The sequence below is a fragment of the Heterodontus francisci genome, chromosome 4, assembly GCF_036365525.1.
Source record: "Heterodontus francisci isolate sHetFra1 chromosome 4, sHetFra1.hap1, whole genome shotgun sequence".
Taxonomy (NCBI): Eukaryota; Metazoa; Chordata; class Chondrichthyes; order Heterodontiformes; family Heterodontidae; genus Heterodontus; species Heterodontus francisci.
This window is the reverse complement of record NC_090374.1, coordinates 47,067,502-47,084,772: the sequence shown is the minus strand read 5'-3', so window position 1 is coordinate 47,084,772 and position 17,271 is coordinate 47,067,502. Positions and strand designations below refer to the sequence as shown.

Sequence of the window (17,271 nt, the reverse complement as noted above, 5' to 3'; positions counted from 1 at the left end):
GTGACATCCTCTGGCAAAGCATGACCTTCTGGTCCAGCAGGTAGCAGCGAGTCCTGCTGCAGGAGCCTAAAAAGAGGTCTGCAACAGCCTGACTGGCGAAGCACAGCCTTCTGAGGCACAGCATAAACCCAAGATAGTGTAAATCCTGTGTGTTGGGTATTACCTGCTACGAGTAGCCCCCCTCACCTACTCTCTTTTAATAGGCCCAGCTGCTGCAGCTACTGTTCCTCCATGTCCAACTAAAACTGGCATGGGCCTGTTGGGCTGAATGGCTTGTGTCTGTGCTGTAAATACTATGTAATGGCACCCATAACAAGCCCATAAGAGTTATTAAGAGTGAGCAAGTGAAAAAGAAACAGAAATAAGCCATTTGGAAACTGTAGAATCGCCTGGAAATATAAGATTCTACAACCCAATGACCTGAAGGTGACAACTCCATTAAGTACTGCTTCAGTGGCTCGGGAGATCAATCCTGCAAGGTTTTGTTGGCAGGTCTGTCACTGGCCAGGACTTCAATTTACAACAATTAACAAGGCCCTTGATGCTAAATTATACAATCATCCTACCTCATTCCTGTTCTGTGGGCTGAGCTAAAACTGGCCCTAAAAAGAATGGGCATTTGGAACAAGAGCTGCTTGTTGGTGCTCGCGAAACCTTGTGCCCTAGCATAGCTACCTCTATCTCTCCCCCCAAATATGTTAAGTAAAATTTTAAAAATATTACTTTCAAATGTTGTTAAATGTTCAGTATTCTGAAAAAAAACTTAGAATTTGCTAAATTAAAATGAGTTTTCAGTAGAAAATAAAGCAAACTTTATATAAGCCCTAATAAAATTGAAAAGATAGAATTCAGATACAATACTGCCACACAATAAAGAAGAATATTCCTACACCAAAGATAACTTGATTGAATTTTTCGAGGCGGTGACGAGATGTGTAGATGAGGGTAAAGCAGTTGATGTCGTCTACATCGACTTCAGTAAGGCTTTTGATAAGGTCCCGCATGGGAGATTGGTTAAGAAGGTAACAGCCCATGGGATCCAGGGCAATTTGGCAAATTGGATCCAAAATTGACTTAGTGGCAGGAGGCAGAGGGTGATAGTTGAGGGTTGTTTTTGCAAGTGGAAGCCTGTGACCAGTGGTGTACCACAGGGATCAGTGCTGGGACCCTTGCTGTTTGTAGTGTACATTAATGATTTAGACATGAATATAGGAGGTATGATCAGTAAGTTCGCAGATGACACAAAAATTGGTGGTGTCGTAAATAGTGAGGAGGAAAGCCTTAGATTACAGGACGATATATATGGGCTAGTAAGATGGGCGGAGCAGTGGCAAATAGAATTTAATCCTGAATAGTGTGAGGTGCTGCATTTTGGGAGCACTAACAAGGCAAGGGAATATACAATGGATGGCAGGACCCTAGGAAGTACAGAGCGTCAGAGGGACCTTGGTGTATTTGTCCATAGATCACTGAAGGCAGCAGCACAGGTAGATAGGGTGGTTAGGAAAGCATATGGGATACTTGCCTTTATTAGCCGAGACATAGAATATAAGAGCAGGGAGGTTATGATGGAACTGTATAAAACACTAATTAGGTCACAGCAGGAGTACAGTGTACAGTTCTGGGCACCACACTATAGGAAGGATGTGATTGCACTGGAGAGGGTGCAGAGGAGATTCACCAGGATGTTGCCTGGGCTGGAGCATTTCAGCTATGAAGAAAGACTGAAAAGGCTAGGGTTGTTTTCCTTAGAGCAGAGAAGGCTGAGGGGGGATATGATTGAGGTATACAAAATTATGAGGGGCATTGATAGGTTAGATAGGAAGAAACTTTTTCCCTTAGTGGAGGGGTCAATAACCAGGGGGCATAGATTTAAGGTAAGATGCAGGAGGTTTAGAGGGGATTTGAGGAAAAATAATTTCACCCAGAGGGTGGTTGGAATCTGGAATGCCCTGCCTGAAGAGGTGGTAGAGGCAGGAACCCTAACAACATTTAAGAAGTATTTAGATGAGCACTTGAAATGCCATAGCATACAAGGCTACGGGCCAAGTGCTGGAAAATGGGATTAGAATAGTTAGGTGCTTGATGGCTGGCACAGACACGATGGGCCTGTTTCTGTGCTGTATAACTCTATGACTCTATAGGTCACGTTCTAATGAATCTGTTCTTTAACAACAGTCTGTAACTGTAGGAAACTGTAACAAGGACAAAGGTATCATGAATTTGACCCCGACAGCTATAGGGGCAGAGAAAACGTGTGAGCAAATTGTACACAGGCAGCAAAGGTACAACATCGATTTCCTACAGTAAGTGCATGTTGCAGCAACCCTGGATCAGGAAGTGATGGTTAACTCTGCAGCTGAACACTTCCACAAAAAGAACATGGTTCCAAGACACTAGGAGACAGTTCCAAGGGCAAGAAACATTTATGAAGTTCTGCTGCTGGTGTTCCAAGCAAATATTTTTGGATGTCTATAGAATCTTGAGTAACAAAATGCACAGTACATCTGGCGGAAATACATCTCCACGTGTTGCCATAAGATTGAAGAAGTCATGAGTTCAATGCAGCACCTCACCGGACCTGCCACAATCCTCTCAATGAAGCAGGGATGCCATACCAGTTTTGGAAATATATTGGTGTGTGTGGTATTGCACAGCACAGTAGCATTCCTTCAGTTTAGAGTTTAATGATCTAAAACAGCCTGGCAGCAAACTTAAACTCAGCTGGAGTCATATGTTACTTGCCAAAAAAAAAGAGTACGGAGGGGCGGAAGGAACGATCATTACGAATGCATTAACTGTCAATTGCATGTTCCATTGATGGGTTACACAATGACATGAGCAAGAGCGGATAATGGGTTACTGACTTTAGCATCTCCTCTACGGTGGATATGTGCTTAATAAGAACAGAGAAAAGTCGGACTTTTTTAAAATTATAGATTCTGCAGTTTAACATTATTAACTGGGCATCTACAAATAATATTTTTAAACTACAAAATAATGTATTTTACAGAAGGTTACACAAAATACAAAATTTGTATTTTGGAGGTGATGTTACATTAATCACTGTCCAACCTGCACGGTAGAGTTCCTATACTTCGCCTGAAGTGCAATTTTCATTCTCTTTAAAGATGTGTTAGTGCAGAACTACACAGAAATTAGCAGCAAATCAATCACCTACAATCATCTACAACCAGCAGTGAAGTACAAGATTTTACATTTTAGTTACATTTTAACTGTTGGTCTGCCTCGTTCATAAATCTTCTTGTAATTTAGAGACTAGACTTTGAAAGTAATTAATTGAATGGAAGCATTTTAGCACATTCCAAAGATGTGATAATGTATAACATAAATATAAGTTTGTTTGTTCTTTCTTTCTACCCACTTTCAGTATTGGATTTTTTTTTACATATACGAGTTCTAACAACAGCTGGAAAGATGGAATACAAATCTTGTGCTGAAGTACTGCTACAAAAATATATGGAATCATTTCTGCAACCACAGTATTTTTGGACTAAAAGTAAACCTCAACTTAAAAAAAAAATTGGGATGGAAATTTTTCACGGAGCTTAAAATAAAATGGCTAGTATTCCGATTCTCAATCACGAGACCCAAGAAATAGGAGTAGGAGTAGACCATATGGCCCTTCAAGCTTGCTCTGCCATTCAATAAGATAATGGCTGAACTTCTGCAACAGCTCCACTTTCCCACCCTAGCCCTTGATTTCCTTAGTACCCAAAAATCTATCAATCTCAACTTTGAATACACTTAATGATTGAGCATCCACAGCCCTGAAAGGAAGACAATTCCAAAGATTCACAACTCTCTGAGTGAATAAATTTCTCTTCATCTCAGTCCTAAATGGCTGACCCCTTATACTAAGACTGACTCCTAGTTCTTAACTCTCCAATTAGGGGTACCAGCCTCTCAGCATCTACCTTGTCAAGCCCTCTAAGAACTGTACACATTTCAATGAGATTACCTCTCATTCTTATGAACGCCAGAGAATATAGACCCATTCTACTCAATCTCACCTCACAGATCAGCCCTCGCTCATCAGAAATAAATCTAGTTAGATTGTGTGTGTTTGGGCATTAGATGCCACAAGTTCAAGATCAGCTGTGTGACTCCATGGAGTCAAAGAGACTACTGACAGTCACGGTCAATTTGGAGGGGTTTCTGGCACTTGTGGAACTATACCCCAGCAACTTTACAAAAGATAGATCACAGAAAAGAAATACAGAGAATAAAATTAGCTCCATGCAGAAACCCGTTTTTAGTTGAGTATTGACATTTTTCACTCTTAATTTTCTCCTCTCATTTCATGAAGGGCGTGATTGAAATTTGAGTACAGTTCCATAGGCGCCAGTGCCAATGTGGGTAGTCTTCATGGGCAAGTCTAGTCAGCAAGCGTAAAAGGGTGATGCAACCATGGTGGGGTGGTTGGGGGCTGGGGGTGGGGGTACCACAATCAAGTCCTCATTCACATACATCCACAATGTCCACATACATATACTTTTCATGAGTCAATGATAGTGATTAGGAGCAGAGGTCATAGTCGATTCTTCCCCTTGCCAGCACTGGGACACCACAGCTGTATTATAAATAAGAAAATATCAAAATAGTTTTCCATGTTTGTTTTTTTCTCCATTTTTACACCAATCACAGTTGGTCAATATATTTGGGTTGGTCAATTTATTTCTTACGCTTCCAAATCAAATGACGAAAATCGTTTCTGGCTAGCTGTACACGCTACCTTTACATAACCTAATCCATACTATCTGGCAATGCTAGATGTGAATGCCTGTTCCCAATTTCGGACAGGGGTGTCATTCAGTTCCAGTTCCTCTTACCCCTTCTGGTGGATATTTAAACACTGATAGCCACCTGGAAATATCCAGAACAACTAGATCAGATATGATTCTGCATTTCATCTCCTGAAATTTTTTGTCAGCTTAGGATAAACGAAATAATTTTCAAAAAGTCCCATCAGCCAGGTAGACTGTTACAAAAATAATCTTACCGCAGAAATATTCAGGAATTCATCAACTGGGTCAAAATTAACACTTTTCTCCATTTCAGTTATTAATTTATTAATCCCTTATTTTCCTCACTTGTATATCAAAACCATCATTGAAGGATTTAGGAGCAAAACCAATCTTAAGTCAGTGACTTTCATTGTTCATAAAGACTCTGAACCCTGGCTTTGCCCCAGCATTTTCCAATTGTAAAATCCTGCTGTTTGATCCAGAATCCAATTTTCTGATGGTCCTTCGCAGCTTTTCCTCACTCAGACACAACTGTACCAACTGTTTGGAGGTATCTTTACATAAAAATAGAGTCAGTCACTTAGCCCTCAACGCTGTGCTGGCGTGAGTTCTTCAATTGAAACTACTGATTCTAATCTCATTTTCCTATATCCTTTTTTGTGCTCATCAAAGGTTGCTAGTACTGAGGAATGCAACACTTCCACACGGTGTCAGCACTCACAGATGGTCAGGATGCAAAATACAGCTCCCTTTACTCAATCCTTACAAAAGCTCCAACCTCAGAAAAGCACCACATAACCACCATTTTCCGTACTTCGCACACCAACCATCCTCTGGTCTGAATGATATTGTCAATTACTATTAATTAAAGGCAGTTTTATGCTTATAGGCTCATACCCATTAACAGCTGGATCAACTGTGTTAAAACTCATTTCACATAGGATCCTTACAATCTGCAGATAGAACTGAATTTCATCAATCAGTCTGCACTAGATTTAAACCCAGGTCCCAGAGATAAAAGGCCTCTGAGCCACTTGGCCACCTAATTTCCATTCCAATTCTCTTTTAAAATGTTGTTTTAGTCTCTGCCTCAATAATTACTTGTAGTATAACATTTGACATTCTAATCTTCGAGAAAATCTCTCCCGACTCCCCACTTCATTCCTTTTGATCATTCCTCTCTAGTGAGATTCTCCTATGTGCATTTGAAAGTACATGCGTTTGCTACAGGTCCACTCCAGCCTGCAGATTTGAAAACCTTGGTATAAAGATAAAGTCTAGGTAGGATACTGGAGGCCGGTACAACTCAGCAATGCTTGTGGTAACACTGTTGTTTCTCTTGGGCCTAAATTGCTTCACTCTTTAGGAGAACGGAATTCTCCTAATTCACATACCATCCATTAGTTTACAGATCCTAACCACAAATTTGAGAGTTGTACTGAAATGAACTCGGAGTCCCATTTTTAAAAATTCTGTCAAAGCACAAATATCTTCTGTTCCAGACAAATCAGATCTAAAATCGATCTTTACTGCAACAGATTTGTACTGGATTTAAAGTTCTCAAAATCACGAGACAATTTTGTAGATCTTAGGTGACATTTATTGATTTAAAAGTTTAAAATATCAATGTCAGTACCCATTTTAAAATTATTGTAACAGCGCTGAAAATAGTAAGCTTATATCTTGGGACAAACGAGAGCGCATTTTTTCGAAAGTTGGTGCCTTTTCTGCACACCCGGCTTTGTGTCTGCACCTATGACTGACCCTACTGGAACATCCATGGTCTGCTCAAATTAATATGCATAGTGAAGCCCCAGCTGGCTCTGTTGCAATTTAAAGTTCTACACCAAATAGATAAATACAAGTGACCATACAAGTGTGGTGGAGGTGGTGAGGGGTGAGGTTTTGGGTGGGGGGGGGGGGGGGGTTAGTGGTGGGGAAAGAGGAAGGTGGGTGCAGACAATAATTGTCCCTTACCTCCTGGTCATCAATAAGCTGCAAATTGATTTAAAAAAAATGGCTGGCCATAACCAGCGTGTGGCACAAAGGTATTTGTTTGTTATAAGAATTTGGGGCACTTTAGAAGTAACCCCCATTAATTTTATATTGGCTTGATAACTGCATAAGACACTGTCGCTTTCCATTAGCTGTCTTCTGTCTCTGCATTGCGGTTAAAATTGTATTGCAAAGTCTCCGTTTGAAATCTTACTATTCTTTTGAACTTTTGTAAGTACTTTAAATTCCAGTGATTTTGCAGACAATATTCAGCTAGTCTTGGTTCAACATTCAGAAAAGCAGACTTTAAAGAAAACAACAGTAAAGACTGACATCTCAAAATTCCCTCATCAGATGTTTTAGCTATATTTTAAAAAATCCACCCCAAAAACAGTTTTGTATTTCCCTTCAACTCTTGTCCCAGAAAGGTGATTCAAAGCATGCACGTGATCCCACGGTACCCAGCTAGAGTTTCTACTGACACCACTGTGGCAGCCAATGAGTTGGTGGCGGGGCAGGACTCACAGCAAATGTCTATTTACTCAGCAAATAAAGTCTATCTAAACCGTCTACAGAGGCAATTTAAGGAGAGTCTCACAAACTATAGCAAACAGAACTGGTGAGCGAAGCAAAGGGATGATGATCCCCGAAAGAAGCAGGGTGTTTTCTCCAGAAAAGTGCAATAGAAACGGTGTGCGTAAAATTAATCCGAGTCACATATAGCAGTGATTGACAAGGAAAAATACCCCATCATCTCCATTCTGGCTGCAACAGTGGCGTCATTATACCAAGTGGAAATTGCTTGAGCAGTCATTTCAAGCAAGTTCCATATTAAAAGACATTTTCACACAGAATGGGAACACACTTTAGGCAAGTTGGAAAATCCACCCTTTTGTATTCTGAAAGCAAGAGTCTACTTAAAAATTGAGCACTGGGCTAATAATTCAGTGTAGCGGCGTAAGAATCAATCAATTTCATTTGCATTAGACCGAGTTTGCTAGTCAACCTCAGCTGAACCAGGAATGAAGGCAGTTGAGAATTTCAGCATGATCCTCTTGTACATTTTATGCAACAGGTTGAATTCCTTGGCCTGTTTACTGTGGCAATCCTGTCTAAAGATCCTTTAACTTGTGATCTTAAGAGGGAAGGGCGAATTGGGGCAAGAAATTGCAGAATGCAACAGGCCAGCAAGTAAGCAGAGGATGCCAAAGGCAGAAGGGATGGGGGTGACTCTAGTTTTAAATGCTGCCGAAGGTTTGCTGTCTTCTGCACTGGAGATGTGGAAAACTCAGGGCTATCTTGGGAACTAGAAGAACAACAGCTTGTTATGGCAGCTGTAAGCTGTCAAGACAGCAACCCAGTGCTTCTACTTGCCTCTCTGAAGGGAATCTCTCTCTCTGGACAGAGATAGAGCTTCGGTTTTCTTCGATGCCTAGAATGTGTCGACAACTCTTCGTTGGGTAGCAGAAGGAATGCAATGACTGGCCTCAGGGCTTCTTATCTGCAGAGAGCAATACTTTTTTGATCATTATGCAATGGCTCATGCTGGAAAATGAAACGAGGATCAGCTCCCCCACATGGGTAAACAGCCTAGCACAAGTCAGAGGTGTCAGAAGTGGAGAAAAAAAACACATCTACACTCCATGGAAAATCGAGACTTGACAAACAAATACACAACACATTCAAAACATCCTTTCAAAAAGGTACTGACCTAATGTATCGTGTCACACACATAAGAAGTGTAATGATACAAATTATAGACTAGATTGGAAGAGTTATAAAAAAAACTGACTTTGTCTTTTAAAAATGAACCTTAATTTCAAAAAGTGAACAACAGTCCAAAATGGCCACCGAAGAAAAAAGGGATTGACCTTTGTAGATTTTATCTGACAGAGACAAAGGAAAAGTCTTCAAAGCTAAGGAACGCCAATTGTAGAATTGAATGTCTTCTTTTGAAACAAGGAAGGTGTGAAGTAGCCACATCTTGGGCCATTGTGCAAGCACCATGAGGAAGAGATCAGAGCATCTCCTAACAGGAGCTGAGAAGTAACACAGCTTTACCTTAAAAAAGACACCCTAGAGAAAGAGAGAGAAGAAAAAGCAACATTCAACAGCTTGTTTTCCAGCAAGCCAGAAGGCTCATGCCCTGCTGTAGAATCCTACATCCACTCTAGACAGCAGTGAACTAGAAGTGATTCACCGTCTTCAACTAAACTTTCAATCAAGAGAGAAATCTACGATCATGTCAGGCCTGCACCCAATGAGAACTGGAGCTGCAAGAGAATTCAACGGGTTTATCGTGATCAACACCCCCCCCCCCCACCCCGCTAAAAATCACGTTCCCCTTTTTTCCTCTCTGTCTCTTCTTGTGTGTGTGTGTGTGTGTGTGTGTGTGTGTGTGTGTGTGTGTGTGTGTGTGCGCGAGCGAGCGAATGAGTGAGTGGATGCAGTTGCAACAATTTCAGGATAAGGCATATTGATCAATAAACAATTGATTTTCTGCTTCAAACCTACAAGAAAACCTGCCACTGTCTGTTTATTTGACAAATAAAACACCAAGGAGTTAAACCCTAATAACACACTTGCTGCGGTCAGGTGGGGAGTTGAACAGTGGGATTCACCCACATCGCACCACGTGGCCCTAACAATAGAGAAGGAAGAAGTGAGGACTCTACACAGAAGCAAACCTGGCAAACACAAGAATGTTAGAAATAGGAACAGGAGTAGGCCATACAGCCCCTCAAGCCTGCTCCACCATTCAATAAGATCAGGGCTAATCTTCTACATCAACTCTATTTTATCATGGTATCCTCATAGCCCTTTGCTTCCATTAGTGCCCAAAAATCTTCAATTTCAGTCTTGAAATACTCTCAGGAAAGGGAATTCCAATGATTCACAACATACTGAGCAAAGAAATTTCTGCTTATCTCAGCCCTAAATGGTTGAGCCCTTATCCTGAGACCATGATCCCTAGTTCTAGACTCTCTAGGTCAGGCGGAAACTGCATCTTGGCATATATCTTGTCAATCCCTCTCAGAATGTTATATGCTTCAATGAGATTTTCTCATTCTTCTAAACTCCAGAGAATATCAGCCCATTCTACTCAATCTCTCCTCATAGGACAAACCTCTCACTCCAGGAATCAATCTAGAGAACCTTTGTTGTACCTCTTCTAAGAAAAGTACATCCTTCCCTAGAAAAGGAGATCAAAACTGTACACAGTACTCCAGGTATGGTCTCACCAAAGCCCTATATAATTGCAGCAAGACTTCCTTACTCTTATAATCCAATGCCCCTGCCATAAAGGCTATTATATGGTTACAACCGAGGCGGGAGCAATGCATTGTCAATTCAGTCCCATCACTCCACAGGTCGCAGCATATTATTTAAGTTTTCCCACCTAACCAATAAACAGCCAAATTAAACCCCCAGAATAAAAATACACAAAACCAGGTATCTTTAGATAACAAATTAACTATTTATTAATAAACTAAATCTCAAGACTAACTATTAAGATAAATTGATGTCTAAAGACCTTCTAAATTTCTTATTTAACCTAACCACCCCCCATGCTAAAGCCTGGCTTGGGTATAAAATTAAAACCCAATCCGAGCCCGACCTGACCATAGCTGACCCGAGCCCGAGCCCTTTAATTTCTTTTCACGCTTGGCCCGACACGACACGAATGCTGGACTCGGAATTTTGACCTGACCCGAGCTCGACACATGTAGTTGGGTCTAGTCAGGTTCGGGTCGGGTAGCCAGGCTTTACACACACATACATTCAAAAACTAACAATGGTTAACCAGTTTTAAAAGATAGCATTTCTTAGGAATAAAACAAGTAGCTGTGTTGTAAGTCCTGGTGGGTTACATTCCTGGTTGATGAGGTGTCCCAGAGTAGAGTAATCAGATGCCACTCGAAATCTCCTGGCGAATTTGACGAAACAGTCTTTAATAAGCAAAGTATTTCAGCTGCAGTAGGCATCACACAGTGGGGCAGCACAGTGGCTAGCACTGCAGCCTCACAGCTCCAGCGACCCGGGTTTGGTTCTGGATATTGCCTGTGCGGAGTTTGCAAGTTCTCCCTGTAACCATGTGGGTTTCCTCCGGGTGCTCTGGTTTCCTCCCACATGCCAAAGACTTGCGGGTTGATAGGTAAATTGCCCATTGTTAAAAAAAAAAATTGCCCCAAGTGTAGGTAGGTGGTAGGAGAATTGAGGGAAGGTGGGGATGTGAAAGATAAAAATGGGATTAATAAAGGGTTAGTATAAATGGGTGGTTGATGGTCGGCACAGACTTGGTGGGCTGAAGGGCCTGTTTCAGTGCTGTATCTCTCTATGACTCTATGACACACAGTTCTTTCAATCAGAAGCACAGCACTAGGTCTACGTGGATTTTAAAATTGGCAGTCTTTTGGTCGAAACTTTATTGAGAATTCCAGCAAACACAAGCAAGTAATAGTGGGAGTTACTTCTGTAGCAGACTTCTTCGAGTTTCGAAGTAAAATGGAATTTACTACCTCCGACAATGAAAATGCTTTCTCCTCCTTAGACAAACACAATCTGAGCTCAATGTAGATTTTCTCTGTTGAGATATAGACAGCTTCTTTTCAATGTACAGCATGCTTTGTTTGTCTCCAGTTCAAACTGGTTAAAGCCAGTCTTTACCCACAGTTAAAAGTTACAGTACACCATGCGACCTCCTCTCTCTCCTGCTGAGGCTTAGGAAACAGGTGCAGCTGGCACTCTGTGTCCCCTTAGTTTTTAAAGGAACACTGTTTTTAAACAGAGCCTTAAAGGCACACTGTTTTAAACAGAGGAGAAAAATAATAGTTCCATTTGCCTCAATGCTGGTATAACAATTAAAAACTTGTAAAACTGAGTCAGGAAGATTCTCATTCTGAAACCGTAACAGGATTGAGGAAGAACTTCTGCACCCACAAAAAGAAAGAAATGATTATGTTCACACTCCTGAAGGGCTGTTACAATTTACACCACGTTGAAAAAAGATTACCTCGATTGTGTGACACTCAGATAAGCTGTCACACCTACTACTCCCCATATAACTGCTTCGCTATCCCCACAGCTTTCCTAAAGGGAGGAAGTAGTAGTCCTCAAGACTTACCTCTTTCAAACCTCCTCACTGTCTCTTAAAGTACCAACAGGAGGAGTTTGGGAGTAGATCACCCATGTTGAAGAAAGGTGCGGGTGCTATGGAGATCTAAAAATATGTTGGGGGTAAATTCTAAATAGAAGATCAACTTTCTTTTGGGCCTCCTTATCTCGAGAGACAATGGATACGCGCCTGGAGGTGGTCAGTGGTTTGTGAAGCAGCGCCTGGAGTGGCTATAAAGGCCAATTCTGGAGTGACAGGCTCTTCCACAGGTGCTGCAGAGAAATTTGTTTGTTGGGGCTGTTGCACAGTTGGCTCTCCCCTTGCGCCTCTGTCTTTTTTCCTGCCAACTACTAAGTCTCTTCGACTCGCCACAATTTAGCCCTGTCTTTATGGCTGCCCGCCAGCTCTGGCGAATGCTGGCAACTGACTCCCACGACTCCCACGAGTCAAGATCAACTATGCATATAAATTAAGATCTTGAATTCAGAAGTGTTAACATTCAAATATTCTCAATCTTAATGATAAACATTTACGTAAAATATATTGAATCCAAACTTGTGAACGGGAAGGACTGCACTCCCAGATTAACCCCTACCAAAGGATTGCTAGATGAAGGAAGACGGCAAAAATCTATCTTCTTCAACCTTGCAAGGAAGCAAATGAGGAATATCACATAGGAATACAAGATAGTAAATAGTATATAAAAAGGTAAATTTTGGATACCACGTCCAAGTTAATATTCCAGAATATTCCAAGTTCCAAAACAATGGGGACACCGACTCTGTGGTGAAATGCAAATCAAGAACTCATCAGGAATTTCCATTATTTTTAATTGTTCTATTATTATAGAGAAGTACATTGAAACAATGAAACTGTTTATCCCGAATGAACGAGCTTAGATGGACCTTCATCTAAAGCTATTTTATGCGATCTTTATCAGGGTTTCGACACACACAATTTCCTCTGTAAGTGAGCTGGATTTATTCTGACAGGGACTGAACACTTGATAGGAAGCGATTAGATGTATAAACATACCCACATTCTCCTGGACAAATTGACCAGAACATGATTGCAGTCTTAGGTGATCAACCCAATATGATGGAGAGATGCCATGAGTGGGAAACTGGAAGCCCCTCTTCTAGACCCAGATGTTTTAGGGTATGTGACTACAAACTCAGCCAAATCTGGAATTTCCAGAATGAATAAAATTAGCTGTATTTAGCCTACTTTGAGACTGACATTCTCTCCATGTGTAAACTGCAACCATCTTAGAAAACAGTCATTTCAAACCAAAAATGCACACATCAAAACCAAAATGTAGTTTATTTTGAGAAACTAAGCTGAAGGGCCACAATGCAGGAAACCTGCCAAGACTGAAAAGAGCATGAGATAAATAAAGTAGTGGTTAGGTAATGCCAACCTTGTGTTGCAAAAGCCCATAGACTGCAGAAGGAAGACAGACATGTTCTGGTCCTGATAAAGGATGAGTTGGAGTAGAAGGCATTGCATATATGTGAACAAGGATAGATGCGCAGCATAATTTTGAAAAACTTGAGTTTTAAATGAAATATGTCACTTCTTAAAATCCTTTAAATATTTGTGGGCGATGCGGTAGTTTTAAAAGCAAGTAAAGCCAGGAACTGGAATCATTAGGCATCTGATAAATCCAAAATGAAAACCTATAAACTCTCCTTAATGAGTCCTGTAGGAAATAGAAATTTGCAGCAGTTTTTTTAATGCCATCACTCCCATCATTAAATGCAAAGCTATCAGAATTAAACTATCAGTTCTTCAATAACTATGCCCAGAAGAGGTGACTCATCCAAAGTCACTTCATTTAGACAGGGCAGAAGGAGGCCCTAGAAACAGAGGTAATATAAACCCTATACCATCTCTATGTAGACACCCATTCTGTCTATATTCATCAATTAGATAATTGCTGCAACATTCTGCTGCTTAGTGACTAAACCCTATTAATTGAGGCAGAGTGATATAAATATTCCAGCTAGAAAATATGTCAGTGTTTTAGGCAGTGCTATTCACTGAAGTGATCTGATTAACTTGGTTGGGCTCTTGTTGTTCAGGAATGCCTGCAATCAAAAATATGGCAAGTCATTCCAAACAAGATATAAATAGAGACAATAATGTTACAAATGGTATGAAAAATCCAATGCTGGATTGGGCTCCGCTAGTTTTCATTACAACATCCAAGGCAAGCCAATTGGATCTCTGTACATCAGCCGATTTCAATTAAATTGAGCATTCCTGCATAATAGTTTATAAATCAGCACACTCAAGTAATGGAATCTGCCTCTCTGCTTGGGTGATTGTGGGGGGGGGGGGTGTGGGGGGGGGGGGTGTGGTGGGGGGAAGTGGGGGAATGAGTGGAATACATGTACATGTGGGATGAGAAGCAGTGAGAGAGATAGAGAGTATGTGAAGACGGCAAGAAGTTGTGCACAGGGGAAGGGATGCAAGGGGGAAATAGGGGAAGTTTGCATGTACGTATGCCCACACCTGTTTCTGGGCAAGTGGCGGATTGGGATGAAGAAGAGATAGGGATATTTGAAATTGAGGGGTATGCATGTCTGCTTTTTCCATGGCCGAGGGATGATAATTAATCTATTTTGAAAACTGCAGATTTCCTTACTTCTTCAGTGGTTGTCCTACCATTTGTAGCACGATGGATGTAGGTGAAAAACAAATGGCAGCAACAACAACTTATATTTGTATAGTACCTTTCACGTAATAAAATGTCCCAAGGTACTTTACAGAAGTATTATAAAACAAAATATGACACCCAGCCACATAAGGAGATATTAGGTCAAATTACCAAAAGCTTGGTCAAAGAGGTAGGTTTTAAGGAGTGTCTTAAAGGAAGAAAGCGAGCTAGAGAGGCAGAGAGGTGTAGACAGGGAGTTCCAGAGTTTAGGGCCTAGACAACTGAAAGCATGACCACTAATGATGGAGTGATTAAAATCGGGGATGCACAAGAGGTCAGAATTTGAGAAGCGCAGTTATCTCGGAGGGTTGTGGGGTTGGAGGAGATTACAGAGATAGGGAAGGGTGAGGCTATGGAGGGATTTGAAAACAAGGAGGATAATTTTAAAATCAAGATGTTGCTTGACTGGAAGCCAAAGTAGGTCAGCGAGCACAGGGGTGATAGGTGAACAGGATTTGGTACGTATTAAGGCACAGGCAACAGAGTTTTGGATAACCTCATATGGAGGATAAAATATGGGAGACCACCCAGGAGTGTGTTGGAATAGTTAAATCTAGAGGTAACAAAGGCATGAATGAAGGTTTCAGCAGCAGATGAGCTGAGATGGGGCGATGTTACAGAGGCGGAAATAGATGGGCTTAGTGATGACACAGATATGTGGTCGGAAGCTCATCTTGGCAGGAAAATATTATTCAATGCAACTCTCTTACAGTTTAGCACTCTGCGTGATGACTGATAGACACACACATACCAGGCAGGATTTTTGGACCTGGTCAAGGTGGGGATCAGAGACGGGTGGGGCCTGAAAAATAACAGTACCAACCAGCATGCCAGGTTCCTGACACCATTCCCAGCATGGCCATTTTGGGGGATGTGGGTATACAACTCAGCAAGGCTGCCTGTGTCCGGGAGGTGGACAGCCAATTAGACTCATTAAGAGCCTTGTTAACGATAGTTAAAGGAGGCCGACAGGGATTTTCTAGTCAGCCTCCAGTTTCCAGGCATGACAGAGGACAGTTCAATTGCCTGGAGGCGGGCATCCAGCAGCAGGTCAGGGTGCCAGTGCTCCAGGCAGGCCGGCAGGCCCTCCTTTCCTGTTCGTGTGAGGTAGAGGCCTGCTCAGGTCAGGAAAAAAGAACTAAACCCGAATCTGACCGAACCATCGCGGACCCAAGCCCGACCTGGCCTGAGTCCCTCCGACTTTGCCCCGAGCCCGAGCCCGACCCGAACCCACCCCAACTTGACCCAACCCGTGCCCGGCCCGACCATCGCTTTACTTACCTTCAGACTGGGAAGTTCCATGAAGCTGCAGCGCATGCGTGATGATGTCATAGTGACGTCACTCGCTCACTGCACAGACTCAGTTTCGTCCTGGACTCCCAGCTCAGGTAATTTTTTTATTTTTAATACTTACTGGCACAGCACTTACCGTGTGTGTATGGCCCGGCCTGACCCGACCCGAGCATGACCCGGACTCGGCCCGACCTGACCCAAGCCCGAAAGCCGTACCCTGAAGATGGGCCCGACCCGACCTGAACCAGACATGTCGTCAGGTCCCATTGGGTTCGGGTCGGGTCTCAGACCTCTAGTGTGAGGGTGCAGCCAAAGGTCGCCCTGTGGAGTTGATGAGAGGGCACCTCCATGTTAAAGCGCCCTCTCAGTTACTTACCATTCATTGCAGCTGGCTGATTTTTTTGATGCTGGAAGGCTTCTGATTGGCCCTGAATTGGACAGAGAACCTGTCTCCATGCCAATTAAGGGGGCGCCTCAGTCAAAATTCCAACGAGTAACAGTTTTCCCTCGCTCCCACCTCCCTGGGGATTCAGAAACTGGAAACATTCCCGGCTCTTGTACCCCACTCCCAAACGAAAATTCAGTCCATTAACTTAACAAGAATCAGTAAATATCTTCAGAATGTTACACTTACATTCAGAATTATCAACAAACAGCGGGTCAATGTTGTGAAGCAGTTCAGTTCTGGGTGAGGGATATCCTTCACTGAAAGAGAGACGAGTGAAGTTTATTTTTAAAACTTACCACACAAATGAATGTCATACAGGCAAATACTTCAAAATGCATTAGCTCGTCAAGTTGCTTATTCACAACTTATGGGATGGGAAGTGGTGAGGGATATTTATCTGTGCAATAAACTCCATTAATAAGGAATTGTGATTTAACAATTCTGGTCCCTGGCCTCTGTGTAGACATTGTATCAGGAGGCCAAATCTTTAGAAAACAGTACTACCCAGTCTTCGAGCTGTTAGACATGGCTATGTCCACAGGTCCTTTTAAGTAAACACATTGAGTGCCTTTCTCTTCTGTCCCAATCCTATGGAAAAGGAGATTCCCCCCAGGTATCTTCTCCTTCAATGACTAGATATCGTATCCAAGCTGTATTGGAATGACTGTTCTTTCAGTAATTAGGGTCACCCGCATAGAACTGGTTCACTTCTGGTATATAATGAACAGCTTTCTTAATTATGGATTTTATACCATGTAACAATACCTATTGGTCTGCTCAATAATACTGCTTTGTTCCTTTTATCCTTCTCTGGTATCACTGTCATAAAGAGAATCTGTATTTACATACACATATTAAAATGCTCCCTTGCATCAACTTCACATCAGTGAAGGCCACTGGTGTATTAGGTACAGATACCAGGAGGTTC

General features: G+C 41.9%; 1 protein-coding gene across 1 annotated transcript in view; it reads right to left on the bottom strand.

Annotated features, from left to right (window-relative positions):
* arsb (arylsulfatase B) overlaps window positions 1–17,271 on the bottom strand; it is a 130,690-nt gene that overhangs the window by 16,007 nt on the left and 97,412 nt on the right. Inside the window, exon 6 of the mRNA XM_068029465.1 lies at window positions 16,530–16,600. Coding sequence (XP_067885566.1) covers window positions 16,530–16,600 — 71 coding nt within the window. The remainder of the gene's footprint in view (window positions 1–16,529; window positions 16,601–17,271) is intronic.